Source organism: Heteronotia binoei, chromosome 15 (genome assembly GCF_032191835.1).
Source record: "Heteronotia binoei isolate CCM8104 ecotype False Entrance Well chromosome 15, APGP_CSIRO_Hbin_v1, whole genome shotgun sequence".
NCBI lineage: Eukaryota > Metazoa > Chordata > Lepidosauria > Squamata > Gekkonidae > Heteronotia > Heteronotia binoei.
This window is the reverse complement of record NC_083237.1, coordinates 9,630,811-9,647,347: the sequence shown is the minus strand read 5'-3', so window position 1 is coordinate 9,647,347 and position 16,537 is coordinate 9,630,811. Positions and strand designations below refer to the sequence as shown.

The 16,537-nt window shown below is 43.5% G+C and overlaps 1 protein-coding gene across 1 annotated transcript; it reads right to left on the bottom strand.

The window, feature by feature from the left end:
- Positions 1-5,214: 5,214 nt before the first annotated feature.
- Positions 5,215-8,118, bottom strand: LOC132584688 (vomeronasal type-2 receptor 26-like). The gene is made up of 3 exons (XM_060256585.1): positions 7,867-8,118; positions 6,769-6,895; positions 5,215-6,113 (listed from the first exon to the last, which is right to left on the bottom strand). Exons 1-3 carry the CDS (start codon positions 8,116-8,118, stop codon positions 5,215-5,217), a joined length of 1,278 nt encoding a protein of 425 aa, XP_060112568.1.
- Between the last annotated feature and the right edge of the window lie 8,419 nt (positions 8,119-16,537).

The following is a 16,537-nucleotide window of genomic DNA, read 5'->3' as shown; positions in this document are numbered from 1 at the left end:
ATTGCCAAGTCGAAGCCTCTCGAAGCTTCAGGGTGGGGGATAAAGAAGATGTGGCTTCAACTTGTTCTGTTCTCACTAGTATTCAGAGGTGATTTCTGTTCTAATGTAGGATACTATTGCATTCTGAGTTCAGCTGGGCAGCTGATTTATCTAGAATCTATCTTTCTTTCTAGATATCCTATCAGAGGTGCAGCTGGTGGAATCCGGAGGGGATGTAAAAAGGCCTGGAGAGTCCCTCCAAATTTCTTGTCAAGCCTCTGGATTCACCTTCAGCAGCTACAGGTTTAACTGGGTCAGGCAGGCACCAGGAAAGGGATTGGAATGGGTGGCCTATATAAGTACAGCTTCAAGTCCCATCCGCTACTCAGATTTTGCGAAAGGACGATTCACCATTTCCAGGGATGATTCCAACAGCCTGCTGAAGTTGCAAATGAATGGTCTGAAACCCGATGACACAGCTGTGTATTACTGTGCAAGAGCCACAGTGAGGGGAAGTGAATCTGTAGCCAGGCAAAAACCCTCTTCTCCTGCCCACAGCTATCTGGGACAATTCTACTAAACTGGATCACTGGGAAATGGGCCATTAAAAAGCTGCATTGAAAGGTGGACGTGAACATAGATGGCTTTTCAGTAAACAGGGTCGGCCCTAGACTCATCTTCTGGGGGTGCCAAATTGGCTGTCCCATGTGACTCAGTGATGTCATCGGTGTAGGCGGCAGGGGGCTAGCTTCTGGCGCCCCCTGCCCCCCACACTGATAACATCACTGAGTCACATGGGACAGCCAATTTGGCACCCTCAGAAAGTCAGCACCTGTAGTGGAAATTACATGAGGAGATGGCTTCTGGAAGGGTGTTCCAAAGTACTGGGGCTGCAACCGAGAAGGTTCTTGCTCTGGTGGAGTTGAGCCTAGCCTCCTTTAGCCCAGGGACAGCAAGAAGATTTTGAGAGCTTGATCGCAGTGCTCTCCGGGGAACATGTGGGGCAAGGCGGTCCCGCAGATAGGAAGGTCCTAGGCCTTATAGGGCTTTGAAGGTTAAGACCAGGACCTTGAAATGGATTCAGTACGCAACAGGCAGCCAGTCATGAGAAGACAAGAATCAGTGAGGAAGACTGTAATGCTAGGGAAAGTTAAAGGCAATAGGGTCTGCAGTTTGTCAAGACCTGAGCAAGGCAATTCATGATAAGACTGTTCAGAGTCAGTGTCAGCTCCACACTCTCCGAGTCACTGTGGACTGCTCCCATCCCATTGCAGGTGAGTAAAGGGAAACCAGAGCTTGGGATGAGGGAGAGTGAAAGTTACCTGGCTGCCAGAGAGGTTGCCTGCCTGCTGTTCAAGGGCTCTTCAGTCCACTATTCACAACATCAGGACAGAAAATATTCTTCCTCTGTTCTCTGAAGGGGGCAGTAGTTCACTGAAGTAAGGTCACGGCAGATAATAAAATATCTGAGTAGTCAGTCAGACTTGTGGTTTTCGCAGTAAGGTTGGTTAATTCCTTTGCCATCTGTTAGGTGAAAAGAGGCGTTAAGTTGCAGCTGACATATGGTGACTCCAGCAAAGGGCTTTTAAGGCATGTGAAAAGCAGAGATGGTTTATCCTTGCCTTCCTTTGCAGATCCTTCTTTGGAGGCCTCCCTTCCAAGCACTGATTCTGCTTAGCTTCTGATATATGATATTGGTGTATATCAGGTCCCCTGTCATCTGCTAATGAATTACGCTAATGAGTTCCATCACCTGTTTTTCTACAAAATGACCCCTGCTTAGGCTTATCCCAAAACCAGGATAATTAACCTTCAACTATCGCTTTTCTGTATCCATCTACTCCCCCACCCCAATTCCCAAGGGTCTAATATTTTACTTCTTGGTCATGGCCCAAGAAATCTGGAATGCTCTCCCCAGAGATATTAGTCTGTCCCTTTCTGTTGCTATCTTATGTCAGTAATGAAAACGCTCTTTTTAAAATCTAACATTGCTTCAGTGTTTCCTCCTTTTTGACCAGTGTTTCCATTAATCTTCACACGTCCTTGTATTTTTGCTTCAGTTTTAATTGTTTTACTGATCTGTTTTTGAGGTTGGTTGGTCTTAATGGTTTTAAATGTGGCTTTATTATGCACATTTTTTTTTAATTTGTCTGTTGCCTTGGAGGCCTTTGTAAGGGCAGAAAGGCAGAACAGAAATCTTGAGAAATACATACATATGTGTGTACATTCTTAACCTAAATCTGCTTTCCATTCACATACTCCAAAACAAAAAAAAAATAAATACTAATAATGGTCAGTGTGCTATAGAATCATGTACTGTCACAACAGTCACAGATGATGTGCAGGCACAAAAAGTTCCTGCTATTGGTGGCTCCACTTCTTGCTCTTTTATCCTCTGCTGCATGCAAATTTAGGTATAGCTTCTGCTTAAAGCAGCCATACATTCCTCCATGGCCCCAGTTACACCCACAGACATGTCTCCTGCATGCCCAATTGCACTGAAGCCTATCTTCCTCAGAGCAACAATGCCAATTTTTTTGCTTCAATTAGTTTTCTTTGTAGCAGTTTTCAGGGGTAAGCTTATATTTTTAAATAAAACACAGAGTATTAAATATATTTAGATAGATGGTAGATAGATGATAGCTAGCTAGATAGATAGCTAGATAGATAGCTAGCTAGATAGCTAGATAGATAGATAGCTAGATAGATAGATAGATAGATAGATAGATAGATAGATAGATAGATAGATAGATAGATAGATAGATAGATAGATAGATAGATAGATAGATAGATAGATAGATAGATAGATAGATAGATAGATAAGTTGTCTTAAAACATCTTTCTTTCTGCAGCAGCACATTCAGTCCAGCTGGTGGCATCTGGAGGAAATACGAAGAGGCCTGGAGACTCTCTCCATCTTTCCTGTCAAGGCTCTGCGTTCCCCTTCCACAGCTACCATTTTGATTGGTTCAGACAGGCTCCTGGAAAGGGACTAGAATGGGTAGCCCTCATACAAGACTCCGCAACTTACTACTCAGATTCTGTGAAAGGACGGTTCACCATCTCCAGGGACAATTCCAACAGCCTACTGCACCTGCAAATGAAGAACCTGAAACTCGAAGACACTGCTGTGTATTACTGTGTTGGATACACAGTGAGAGGAAATTAATCTGAAGTCAGGCAAAAAAACCCTCTCTCGGGATCATGAAAACTCTCCAGGCTGGGTCATCTGCAGTATTTTTAATGTAAGAAAATAAAAGAAAGGAAACTAAAATTTAGAGATTTAAGCATCCATTGATGGGACCATTTTGACTGTTAGATAAATTGCCTATGAGACTGCAGAGGGAAAGAATCCTACTTAAGCTGTTCAAATTGCTCTTGATGTAGGATGGGATTTGCATATTTTACCTATAATGAGATGGGTTGGTGGGTTTCTAGAAATTGGCAGCATCTCTCCTGAAAGCCAGACCACAAAACTAACCTTATCAAGCTTTTGAAAAGTCACCCATGGCAGAAATAAAAATAAAATAAAACAAACATTAAACAAGGCTCATTCATCCCAAATGGGATGCAAGGGTTTTGAATATCCTAAAAAGCATTTTCAAGAAAAGAAATCATGCAATGTCCAGTCAATATGACACTTTCCCACTCTCTCTTCCATAGGGCTTATGATATCATTTGCCATACCTTAATCGCATTCCATTCATAGATTTAATTAACAGTTTATCATTCACATAGATTATTCACAGGTATATGTCAAGCATGCTATTTCTGATATTTGAATCAATATGTATTCTATGTTCTTCAGTTCCCCCTCCCTTTTCCCTCTCTGCCTTTTCTGCATAAACGCTCCTCTTCAAAGCTTCCCCCCACCCCACCTGGTAGTTCTTAGTCATTCAGGATATGCAAGTAACCTTGTTTTTGTAAGTAAAATGCCTCTCCCACGAGTTCCCATCCATATGGCTTATCAGTAGAAATGGAATTTGTGGGAACTAGGAGACGTTGTAGTGACCAAATGAATAGTTGATAGTACCAGTTGAAACTTCTATGCAATTCACATCTATATGTTATGCTTTTGAAGTTATCAACAATTGTGCCTTTGAAGTAACCTTTAAGATTCTATGCTGTGTGAAACTATGTATCACTTCCAAGGCATCATTCCTTGGAGCAAGTGTTGGATTATCAAATAAAACAAGTCTTTGAATTAAACAAACGCTTGATTATTACAAATACCGATGCTTGACAGTATATTGGATTGACTGATGTAGACAGCAACTCTAGCTGGCTACTAGAATAAGCCCAACATATTGATTCTAGTTTTGTATAAAAACAGGTGCCGGACTCATTTGCATACACCACATATCCCTGACATCACCAGCTGTGCTAAATTATATCAGCTCAGCATCTACTTTAAAATGCTTCTTCAATTGATTGTCATAATAAAATCTGACTCCCGTCATACTTTTAAAAACTATTTTCAACTATGCGGCAACAGTGGGATGAGGAAGATTTCCATCTGTCTGATAGATATATATATATATATATATATATATATATATATATGTTTTGGTTATTCTCCCTTTTTTGTGGGGGGAAATATTAGAAAGTTTGTCAAATCTTGACAGCGGGTTTGAACAATGGAGCCCAGAAGCAAGGGGGTTTTAGGGGTTTTTTTTGTGGAGGGGAGGGTAAGAAGAAGAAGATGATGAAGATATTGGATTTATATCCTGCCCTCCACTCCGAAGAGTCTCAGAGTGGCTCACAATCTCCTTTATCTTCCTCCCCCACAACAGACACCCTGTGAGGTGGGTGGGGCTGGAGAGGGCTCTCACAGCAGCTGCCCTTTCAAGGACAACCTCTGCCAGAACTATGGCTGACCCAAGGCCATGCTAGTAGGTGAAAGTGGAAGAGTGGGGAATCAAACCCGGTTCTCCCAGATAAGAGTCTGCACACTCAACCACTACACCAAACTGGCTCTCCATCCAAGAAAGAAAGAGCACAATGAAATTTTATGGTTCTTGAGCTCTCCTGCCCAAAATGAGGTCAGGTCTGCAGTAGAACAGCTAGATTTGATTTGAATTGAACAGTACTTTAAAGAACTACAAGATTTTGAGTATAAGCTTATCCTGCTCCCCTTCCCCCATCATGTTGATCTCTTAAAAGCTACTGGACTCAAATTTAGCTATCATATCGATTGTATAGGCAGTATAGAAGGAATGTATATTATTGGACAATTTAATTCTTTCTCAATAGTTGTCCCCTGTTGTTTAACTCTGGCCTCAGAAGAATAATGTAGCATTTAGGAAAAAAGATACAGACCAGTAATCCAGAACTGGATGTCAAGATGGAGAAGATCTCGACAGCAACCATGTATTTCCCTTTAGTGCTTAGAAAGGCTGGAACAAAAGACACCCAAACACTACAAAACATCAACATGCTGAAAGTGATAAACCTGGCTTCATTAAAACTGTCTGGCAACTTCCTGGCTAGGAAAGCCACAATGAAGCTCACGATGGACAGAAGGCCCATGTAACTAAGAACAATATAAAACATGATAAGAGATCCCTCATTACATTGTACTATAATCTCTTCAGTTGTTGACTTGGTATCGAAATCTGGGAAAGGGGGAGTCGTTCCTAGCCACACTGTACAAATACACATTTGGATAATGGAGCAGGAAAGAACAATGCTATATGCCAGTCTTTTCCCCAACCATTTCCTCATCTTGGACCCTGGTTTGGTGGCCATGAAAGCTACAACTACAGTGACAGTTTTGGCCAAGATGCAAGAAACAGCCACTGTGAAGACGATGCCAAAAGCTGATTGTTGGAGAAAGCAGGTCACCATTCTTGGTCTCCCAAGAAAGATCAAGGGACAGAGGAAGCAGAGCAGGAGAGAGATCAGGAGTCCGTAAGTGATATCTCGATTGTTGGCTTTGACAATGGGGCTATCTCTGTGCTTAATAAAAGTCCCAAGCACCAAGAAAGTGAACAGAGAAAAAGAGACTGCAATAGTAGCTAAACTGATCCCCAAAGGTTCTTCAACGGACAAAAAGGTTATCACTTTGGGAATACAACTGTCGTGGCCCTTGTTTGGATACTGATCTTCGGGGCACTGGGTGCAGTCATCCAAATCTGGAGGGAAAAAAAAGATGGTCTCATCAAAGTGCCAGACCCTAATGCTGATGCATATGGTAATATTATCTATTTATTAGTTCAATTTATACTCTGCCTCGCACCCCCTTCCCCCCACCAAGGCAGACTCAGGGCAATTAACATCTTGGATATTAGTAGAATCTAATACACATTCTATCTGCTGCTTCATGCAATCACCACTGCATCTGTTCTAGGTTAGACTCTCCAATGAATGTGCATCGCTTTATTACGTGCCACTTATGGTTATGGAGAAGGCAGTGGCAAACCACCCGACAACAAAAAGTCTGCCAAGAAAACAGCATGATGTGACATCACCCCCACGGGTCAGTAATGACTCGATGCACGCAGAGGGAACTGCCTTTACCTTTTACTTATGGTTCTGAGTTGAATGGCTGATATGACAGCACTGAAATATTCTGAATTCTTTGACCCTGTGCCCAAACGATTCTACCTTTCTGGCAGGATTGTGCTAACTTAGGGCGTAGTCAGCCTTTGGTCATCAGTATTATCAGTACGGTGGAAAGTGTGGTACGCTACCAGTGTAATCCTGAACGGATCACCCATCGAAATGTATTGAAACAGAAAGGCTTAACAGACTGTTAATCTGTTTAGGATTGCACCACGCACCGCTTACCCCTTTGCCTTGAAATCTGTCCTTCTGGGCACGCAATACAATCATAGCAGCAAAATTTCTCTCCTTCCTTCTTTTTCTTCCGATAACCAGGCAAGCAGCAGTCATTACAAACAGAAAGTGGCACCGCCTATCAAAACCATGAAAAGTTTAGGACAGGATATTTTAGAAAGTGCTGTAAAGTTGAAGTATAATTAAACCACTGACGCTTGCAATGAAAGAACATCAACCCTTATGTCTGTAACAATCCACAAGTGCTATCTCAATCATGCAGGGTATTGAGTTGGAAAAAAACAGTTTACCTACTGGTTGGAATGGTAGGAAGGGGTTCCCTTTGACAGGTAACAAAGGTGCAGGTCTCACTCATATGGCTTCCTTGTCCATGCAGGTCCCAGGAAGCCATGTGAGTGAGGGCTGTTTGTTTGTTTGTGTGTTTGTTTTGATCCGTATCCTGCCCTCCCAACACAACAGGCTCAGGGTGGCTTACAGGTTACATAATAAGAACATAAGAGAAGCCATGTTGGATCAGGCCAACGGCCCATCCACTCCAACACTCTGGGTGCGGTCAGACGTCCAAAAAACCCCGCTACAGGCATGAGTTGAGCCCGCATGCATGTCGGATTTTACCGGGACGTTCACACATCCACATCTGTGAAGCGTGCTTAGCCCGTGCCCGTCCCACGCTGATGCGCCTTGCTCGCGGATTAATTTGCCACTGCTTTTAATCCGGAACAAGACGTTTTCTGAGCGCTTCCTGGGCGCTCTGGAGCGTCTGGACGGGCAATCGTTGCTGAGTTGCAACAGCGCTTCCCGCTTCCAGCTTCCCGCCACAAGCAAAATGCATATCACTGCGCCATCGAAGGAAGGGGGGGGGCCTTCTGAAACGTGCAAGCCCGGCCTTTTTTTAAAAAAAAATATTTTAGTTTATTGCGTAATAGCGATATATCGAAATATCGCACCTGTATGACCAACACGGCTGCACGGTTTTAATCCTGCTATGAGCTTTCGTGCATGCACCATACCAAGGGCTCAGACTGAGAAAAGTTTCTTTTGTAATTGTAGTAGTTGGGATCTCCACCCCCCCTTTTGCATTCATCCTACTAAAAAGGGATTGAAAAGGTCACAACGGACACGACAACAGCTTGAATCTAGCCGGGTGTGCGTGCGAGTCGCGTGTCCGGCCCGGGGGACGTGGGAACCTTTGGCCGCCACCATGGGGATGTGTTCCAGCCTCCGGCCCAGGCTGCTGGGGGGCGCCCACCCGCCGATCCCTCCGTACGTGCCGGGAGACGCGGAGGTCTCGGAGCGCGGCGGCGACCGGACGGCCACCAAGCAAGAGCTCAAAAATTCCATTTCGACACAACGATATATCGATATATCGATATATCGATAGAGCAGCGGGGAAACAAAAAAAAAAAGGTTTAATAGCCGGAAACCCCGCAAACCCTCCTGTTAGCGCCCAGCACTGCGCCTGCGCTAATATGGATTGCCGCCATCTGAAAGAAGTTCCGGAGGGCGCTGTGTGATCGAGCAGGGGACGGGATCAACACGGCATGCCATCGGAACTCCATGCTGTCTGATCGAGAAACAGGATGCGGCGGATTATCTGACATACGAAATAACGGTGCTTTAAAGATGGGTTGCTGATGGATTTAATGTAAGTGTGACCGCACCCTCTGTGTCACACAGTGGCCCCAAAAATCCAAGTGCCCTCAAGAGGTCCACCAGTGGGGTCAGAAGCCCTCCCACTGTGCCCCTCCCCAAGCATAAGAATCCAGAGCATCACTGCCCCAGACAAAGAGTTCCAACAATAAGCTGTGGCTAATAGTGTGATGATAAACAGAAGATTTAATTTTATTTATTTATTTATTTAAAAAAATATATATCCTGCCCTATCCTGCAAGCGGGCGCAGGGCAGCTTACAACAAGGGTTAAACATCCAGACATTGAAATATCAAATTCCGTGCTAAATTCTGTAGAATGGAGGGAACCCAGTTTTGAACCCCTGCTCTGCCATGGGGATATGCTGGGCCTGTCTCTCATTATGCACCTAGCCTGCCTCACAGTGTGATTATGATGATCCAAAGGAAAACGGGAAATACTGTAAGCCGCTTTGGTGGTCCATTGGAGTCAAAAGTGGGATATAAACAGGGCTTTTCTTTTCCTGGAAAAAGAGGTGCTGGAGGATTCAAGAGAGAAATGAAGGCGAACACAAGGGCTTCTTTGAAACAATATTATTTTCATGTGCTACGGACTTGCCTCTCCAGGCCTTGCTTTTGGTGCCTAACACTGAATGATAGGGTTGCCAAATCCAATTCAAGAAATATCTGGGGACTTTGGGGGTGGAGCCGGGAGACGTCAGGGGTGGAGCCCGGAGATTTTGGGGTGGAGCCAGGAGACATTAGGGGTGGGGCCAAAATCAAGGGTGTGACAAGCATAATTGAACTCCAAAGGGAGTTCTGGTCATCACATTTCAAGGGACCGCACACCTTTACAATGCCTTCCTTGCATAGGAAATAATGAAGGATAGGGTCACCTTCTTTGGGGGCTCATAGAATTAGACCCCCTGATCCAATATTTTTTGAAACCTGGGGGGTATTTGAGGGAGTGATGCTGCATGCGATACTGAAAATTTGGTGCCTCTACCTGAACAAACAGGGCCCGCAGAGCTCCAGATACCCACAGATCAATTATCCATTATTTCCTATGGGAATAAGTCTCCATAGGGAATCATGAGCACCCAGCAGACATTTCCCTCTCCTCCCCCTGCTTTCTGATGACCCTAAAGCGAGCGGAGGATCTCCAAACTGGGGGATCCCCTGCCCCCACCTGGGGATTGGCAACCCTACTGAATGATGACCTTGAAGCAACTGTGTTTTAACATACTTTGTGGGATCAAAGAAAGTCAGGCTCCCCTGGTGCCCCTCATGAACTTTTAGATTTTTTTTTTAAATGTTTCCATGAAGTGGTTCCAGAATTCTGTTCTGGAACATTCCTCCAGAAAAAAAGCCCTGGATATAAATATAAGTGCCAGCTGCTGGCTTGTGGCTAGCACATAGCAGGAGACTAGTTTGTAGCAGAGGTTTTGTTTTGTTAGCAGGAACACCCAGGAACACAGTTAATAATAATAATAATAATAATAATAATAATAATAATAATAATAATAATAATAATAATAATAATAATAATAATAATAGATTTTATTTATATCCCGCCCTCCCCGCCTAGGCGGCTCAGGGCGGCTAACAACATTTCACACAATTAACATAAATAGATAAAACTTTAAATTTAACAATTAAAAGAAATTAAACATAAAAACCAGTTGATTAAGTTAAAATACATAATTCAAATTACATTAAATATATCTGGCAGCAATAAAATTGTTTGGCGCTGGTTCTGCCAGTTTAGATAGTTCCGTGATCGTATTATATATGGCGGTTCTTTATTCTTAGCAACTCAGCAGTCAATATCAGCATAGGCTTGTCTGAAAAGGGCGGTCTTGCAGGCCCTGCGGAACTGGTCAAGGTTCCGCAGGACCCGCACTTCCTCCGGAAGTTGGTTCCACAGTGCAGGAGCCGCGGCTGAGAAGGCCCGTGTTCTGGTGTTTTGAAGTTTGACCTCTCTCGGCCCAGGGATGGTCACTTTATTTTTACCCATTGACCTCAGTGCCCTCTGGGGTTCATATGGGGAGAGACGGTCCCTTAGGTAGGCTGGTCCTCGGCCATATAGGGCTTTAAAGGTAATAACCAACACTTTGTACTGGACTCGGTAGGTAATTGGCAGCCAGTGCAGTTCGCGCAGCCCAGGGCCGTATGTGCTCCCATTTCGAGAGCCCCAATAGTAGCCTGGCCGACGCGTTCTGCACCAGCTGCAACTTCCGGGTCCGGCACAGAGGTAGCCCCAAGTAGTTCTAGCTAGCTTGGTGTCAAGGGGTGTGACCTAATATGCAAATGAGTTCCTGTTGGGCTTTTCCCACCAAAAAAGCTCTGGTTTGTAGTATTCCCCACTGCCCACTCAGTGGGCTCAGGAACTGCTGGAGTCTGCATCTATATCAGTAGTCCTGGCAAGCTTAGGGGTAAAAGAAGTAAGTAAATCAATCAATACCTGGTTAAGACTCTTCTGCCACACAATTCGATCCTCATAAATCATGAATTCTTTTCCTTCCAAGGTGAAGGCATTCATCTCTCCAACTTTCACTCTCTGGAAAGACCTGTTTGGGAACGTGACCAAGTTTGTAATGTCAAATCCGGCAACTATTTCCATCTTCTCATTGAAGGAGACTGTTTGTCCGGCGGAGTTGTTAAACGAAACACGTTGAAGAAATGAGTGGAGCTGCACAAAAAGGGAAATAAAAGGAAATTCTGATGAAAAGAAATCTTCATCTATGATTTTTCAAAAACAACAAATCATGCTGATAAACTTCCCTGTTTTTCTATCTACATCGGGCTTGACCATGTAGAACAAACCAATCTTCTGCTGCAGAAGACACAGCAAGCACCATTGGCCCTTTTAAGTATTTAAGTATCAGGTAAAGGAGAGTAAGAAATATGGCTGCTGAGGATATACAGAGTTCTTTTTGGTGTGATCTCCTGCTTCGTATTCTCAGCACGTCTCCTAATCCAACCAAGGATCAAACTTATTTTTTTTAAAAATGGAGAAAGATAGTGCCATCTGAATAATCAGGTACAAACTTTTTTTTAAATGTTATTTGGTTGAGCAGAAGGAAAAAGACAACAAAATGTGGCCTAAAGGAAGACTGCAACTTCAGTAAAAAAAAAATCAGTGCTGGGAAGGCACTAAATCAGGGGTGGCCAAACTTGCTTAATGTAAGAGCCACATAGAATAAGCATCAGATGTTTGAGAGCCTCAAGATGGAAGGAAGGAAGGAAGGAAGGAAGGAAGGAAGGAAGGAAGGAAGGAAGGAAGGAAGGAAGGAAGGAAGGAAGGAAGGAAGGAAGGAAGGAAGGAAGGAAGGAAGGAAGGAAGGAAGGAGGGAGGAAGAAGCAGAAGATATTGGATCTATATCCCACCCTCCACTCTGAAGAGTCTCAGAGTGGCTCACAATCTCCTTTACCTTCCTCCCCCACAACAGACACCCTGTGAGGTAGATGAAGATATTGGATTTATATCCCGCCCTCCACTCCGAAGAGTCTCAGAGCGGCTCACAATCTCCTTTACCTTCCTCCCCCACAACAGACACCCTGTGAGGTGGGTGGGGCTGAGAGGGCTCTCACAGCAGCTGCCCTTTCAAGGACAACCTCTGCCAGAGCTATGGCTGACCCAAGGCCATACTAGCAGGTGCAAGTGGAGGAGTGGGGAATCAAACCCGGTTCTCCCAGATAAGAGTCCGCACACTTAATCACTACACCAAACTGGCTCTCCAGGAAGGAAGGAAGGGGTGGAAATAATGCAGCTTTAACTTTAAATGCATTCTCCAAGCTACTGGCTGGCTTGGCTTGGAGAAGTGATTTAAAGAGACAAATGTCTTCTCTTAGCTGGTTGATGGAGTGGTAGGGGCTTCAAGAGCCACACAATATGTGTGAAAGAGCCACATGTGGCTCCTGAGCCATAATTTGGCTACCCCTGCACTAGACTGAACAATCTTTCTTCACTTGAGACCCTGGAAAGTCACTGACAATTGCAGTTTACAGTGCTGAGCTAGACCAGATATTCAGAATACCTTATTATCTCCCAATTTAAGAAACAGAAGGGGGAGGGGGAATTGTGTTATGGAAATGTTACCTGCCAAGGCTGGACATCCTGAAGGTCAACTTTTTTCCTATCCACCAATTTTCTGTGCTTGTATCGAGTTATATAAATGGCATGAAGCGCATGGCCAATGGCATAGACAGCATTATAGATGCTATAGCTGTGGCCAAGTATGCGTGTTTCAAAAACAGGGCCTGGCAGATTCTCTAGACTCTCCTCCCCAGTGCATGCTTTATCAACATCCATGTCATCCCTGGAATTTAGAAAAGAGCAGGCAAACGCTTGCTCCCAGAATTCCTTGAAAAAACTGTCTTGTTTAGTCCAATCAGGTTTGATGGCTTGAAGAAATTTCTGGAAGCCTGGAAGCTCCTTGGTGGCAATCGTGAAGGAAATGGCTCCATGGAGAAATTCAAAATCCCAGCCCCATTGGACAGCGGTCAAAGCAAAATCTGCTTGTGCTGTTGTAATCCACACCTTTCTTAATGCTGCCTTTTTTTTCCATTCAAAATCTCCCATAACTATAAGGGTGATCAATGAAATAATCGTCTTAGATTCTCCGTAGAGGAGATATGTCTTCACTTTGCTATCAGTTAAAGGTTGAAATACGTTAGAAACGGAATCCAAACCGTCTGACAGCCCATCCCACTGGAACTGGTTTTTTATTCTTCCTGTGAAGGCCAAACAAATACCATTTTGGGAAAGCAGTGGCTCCAGGACTTTCACAAAATGTTCTCCACTGTCATCACTCACAACAAAAAGCCCAACCCATGTCCATCCAAAATGAAGAAGCAGCCGAGTAATCCCCATGTATTGTTGGTCTTCATTTGGGACCATGGAGTAAAAGGAAGGGGAATGGGTCATATCATTCTCTTCTTGGGCAAATGACCCATATGTGAGCTAAGAGGAAACATGCAGAGATTTTAGAGATGGCTCAGGAAGAATTCTAGTGTGTTTGCCCCTGGTTATGCAAATAATATTTAGGGAAGGAATTTTCAGCATGGTAAGAGTTCAATTCAAGGATGCTCTGGCTGAGTTCTCTCAGGTTTGGGCATGTAATTTCAGGGGAATGGTCATTGAGAAACAATTTTCCGAAAGAACCCCACATTACCCTACTTCTTCTTAGGAAAACCTTTCCATTTCAACCGGTTCTTTTGTGCAAGAGTCGAGATATTGTTTTTGATCAATCATACATCTCCTTCCATTTGATACACATGAGAACTCCCAGAAATAAATATTCCATTCTTCCATGCACCGATCTTACCTGTGGAATTTTGAAGAGGCTTAAAATATTTGCCATGTGGAGGGAGATATCAGAGCCAAGTCCTCCAATGATGGCCATTAGATTTTTATGGATGTCACATTCATAGTTGGAGGAAAAGCCATGAGATTTATACAGCAGATCTAGAGTGATGCGGTAGGTCATTTTTTCATTGTAGTAGCTGTCACCAATGTGGGATCCAAGAGTGACATTGGGCAAGATCTTGGGGTTCTGGTTGATCTCATCTACAGCAAATGTCAAGGCCAGGATGTGTTGGTAGAACTTTGTTAGCATGCTTGAAAAGGAGTTAAACATTGTTTTAAAAAGAATTCTATAATATGCCAAGTTATCTGAACACAATTGTGGCCTGAACTGGTTTAAAATTACCTGTCTCTGTAAAACACATACTTGCAGTAATTATTGATACTTTCTGAGCAAATAAGACTCATCTACTTCTGCCCAAGTAATTCTTACATCACAGTATTATCACTTGTGGATTATTACTGATAGTTAATATTTAAATGGACAGTGCCTGTATTCCTCCTGCCTGTATTGACCAGTGATATTCCTTGTTTTACAATATTTGCTTGTGGAAAACTTACGTCTCCCCCCCCCCCCCGTTCTTTTTTGGCCAGTTTATCTCCCTCCCCAAGGTCTGTAGAAAATTGGTCACTGAGATAGCATTATGGGTCACATTACAGAGGGTGCCCAGTCTTCATCGTCATTGGCTGGGTCTTCTAAACTACCTGGTCTGAAGGTCCTATGGGGCACAATGTTCTCCCTAAATCTGTTCAAGAGTCACCAATGATCCATACCTAAATCTTCCTTCCATGTTTCTCTGTGGTTATGTGACAGAACATCTCTTTATCCATCTGTCTGCCTGCCCCAAACACAGGCACTTTTCAGACAAGGGCAGCTATATAAGGATTTGAGTAAATGCTGGCCTCAGAGTTCAGATTCTTAAATGCAGGCAAATGAAAGAAGGAAGGAATGGTCCATATTATATAGTCATGGGGAGCCACTTAGAGGAAGATTGGATTCCCTTTTGGCTAGACATCTTCATGGAGGATGGCAGTGGCAGGACCTGTGACACAAGAGACACGTTTTGTGGTAGAAGACCTGCTGCCTGAAAGCTTTGAAAAAATGGGACAGAAATAGAGGGGAAATAGACAACTCTTTCCAAGACCACACTTCCCTAAAGCTCCCCCTATAAAGAAGAGCTGACAACTATAATGTGGACAAATTTGAAGTTGTCAACGGAAACTGTTTGCAAAATATGACACAAGTTCAATTAAATAAGAATTAGAAATGAACGGAAGTTTCCCATGAAAGACTCAGCAAGTCTTATTTTGTGCAAATTAAATATATTGTAGGATACTTATTTTGAATCCAAAGAATCAACCTATATCTCAGGACATCACAATTACGTTTCTACAAGAGTCACTAGTAGCTCATGTAACAGCATGACATTCATATACTTGTCATAAGAACATAAGAGAAGCCATGTTGGATCAGGCCAATGGCCCCTCCAGCCCAACACTCTGTGTCACATAAGAACATAAGGGAAGCCATGTTGGATCAGGCCAATGGCCCATCCAGTCCAACACTCTGAGTCACATAAGAACATAAGAGAAGCCATGTTGGATCAGGCCAATGGCCCATCCAGTCCAACACTCTGTGTCACATAAGAACATAAGAGAAGCCATGTTGGATCAGGCCAACGGCCCATCCAGTCCAACACTCTGTGTCACACAGTGGCTAAAAAACCCAGGTGCCATCATGAGGTCCATCAGTGGGGCCAGGACTTGTCTTGAGTTAAGGTATGTGCCCTGGCAATTAACCTGCCATGACCTTGACCTGCTGTTCTGTAATATTATGAACCCCAACACTGATCTTTTTAGTGTCGCCTTCCATTCTCCATTCATTGACCCATCCCCACTCTCACCTTTTCTGGGGGTTTTAAACACATTTATATTAATGTAAAATACGGTTGCCTAATGAGTCTGTGCAGAGATTTTTGGTTTTGACATGGTTGTCCTTATCACAGCTTTTCAGCATATTTACATATTATTTCATATGCATTTGAAGATTGATTTTTTTTTTAAAAAAATCCCCCTTTTCATGTTTTACATCACTGTGCATTCAAGCCATCTACTAAACTAGCTACATTCAGAGTTGTTGCTTTAAAAAAACAAATGCACTACATCTCCATTTCAACTCCCATCCCCTGTCTAACAAAATATAAGCTGCTCTTATTGTGGAAGAAGACAGCCCATATACATTGCAAACACAGAAGAGCAAATATGATTCAGAAAGGGACTGTAAGGGAGAAATGCTTCACTGGGTGAAGCCAACAGGTTCTATGATCAGCCTGTTATAGGTAAAGACAATGGTCATAAAAATTTCTGCTACAAAAAAAGCCATAAAAAGCAGAACATGAATGGCAATTCCTTACTGTGGCACATCCAATGAGTTTGGAGAAGGATATCCCTTGAAGGACAACAATTGAAAATCATAAAATATCAGCGAAGTCATCTCACCAATGAGGAGATCACCTGGCTGGAGGAACTCATGAGGAACGGGGAGAAAAATCTTTCATGCGACACTTTGTTGTATCTGTTCTGCATGCCATGCAAGTGAGAAGCAGCAGAAACACCAGTAGCCTCAGCATCTGGACAGCACTCCAGGTCTGTATGCAGCCTCGCCTGGGCCCTATCTATAGCATCACTTTGACTGAATTCACCTTCCTTGGGTAGATGCTGGATCCATCAACACACTTCTAAAGGGGTAATGCAAGTATCATCC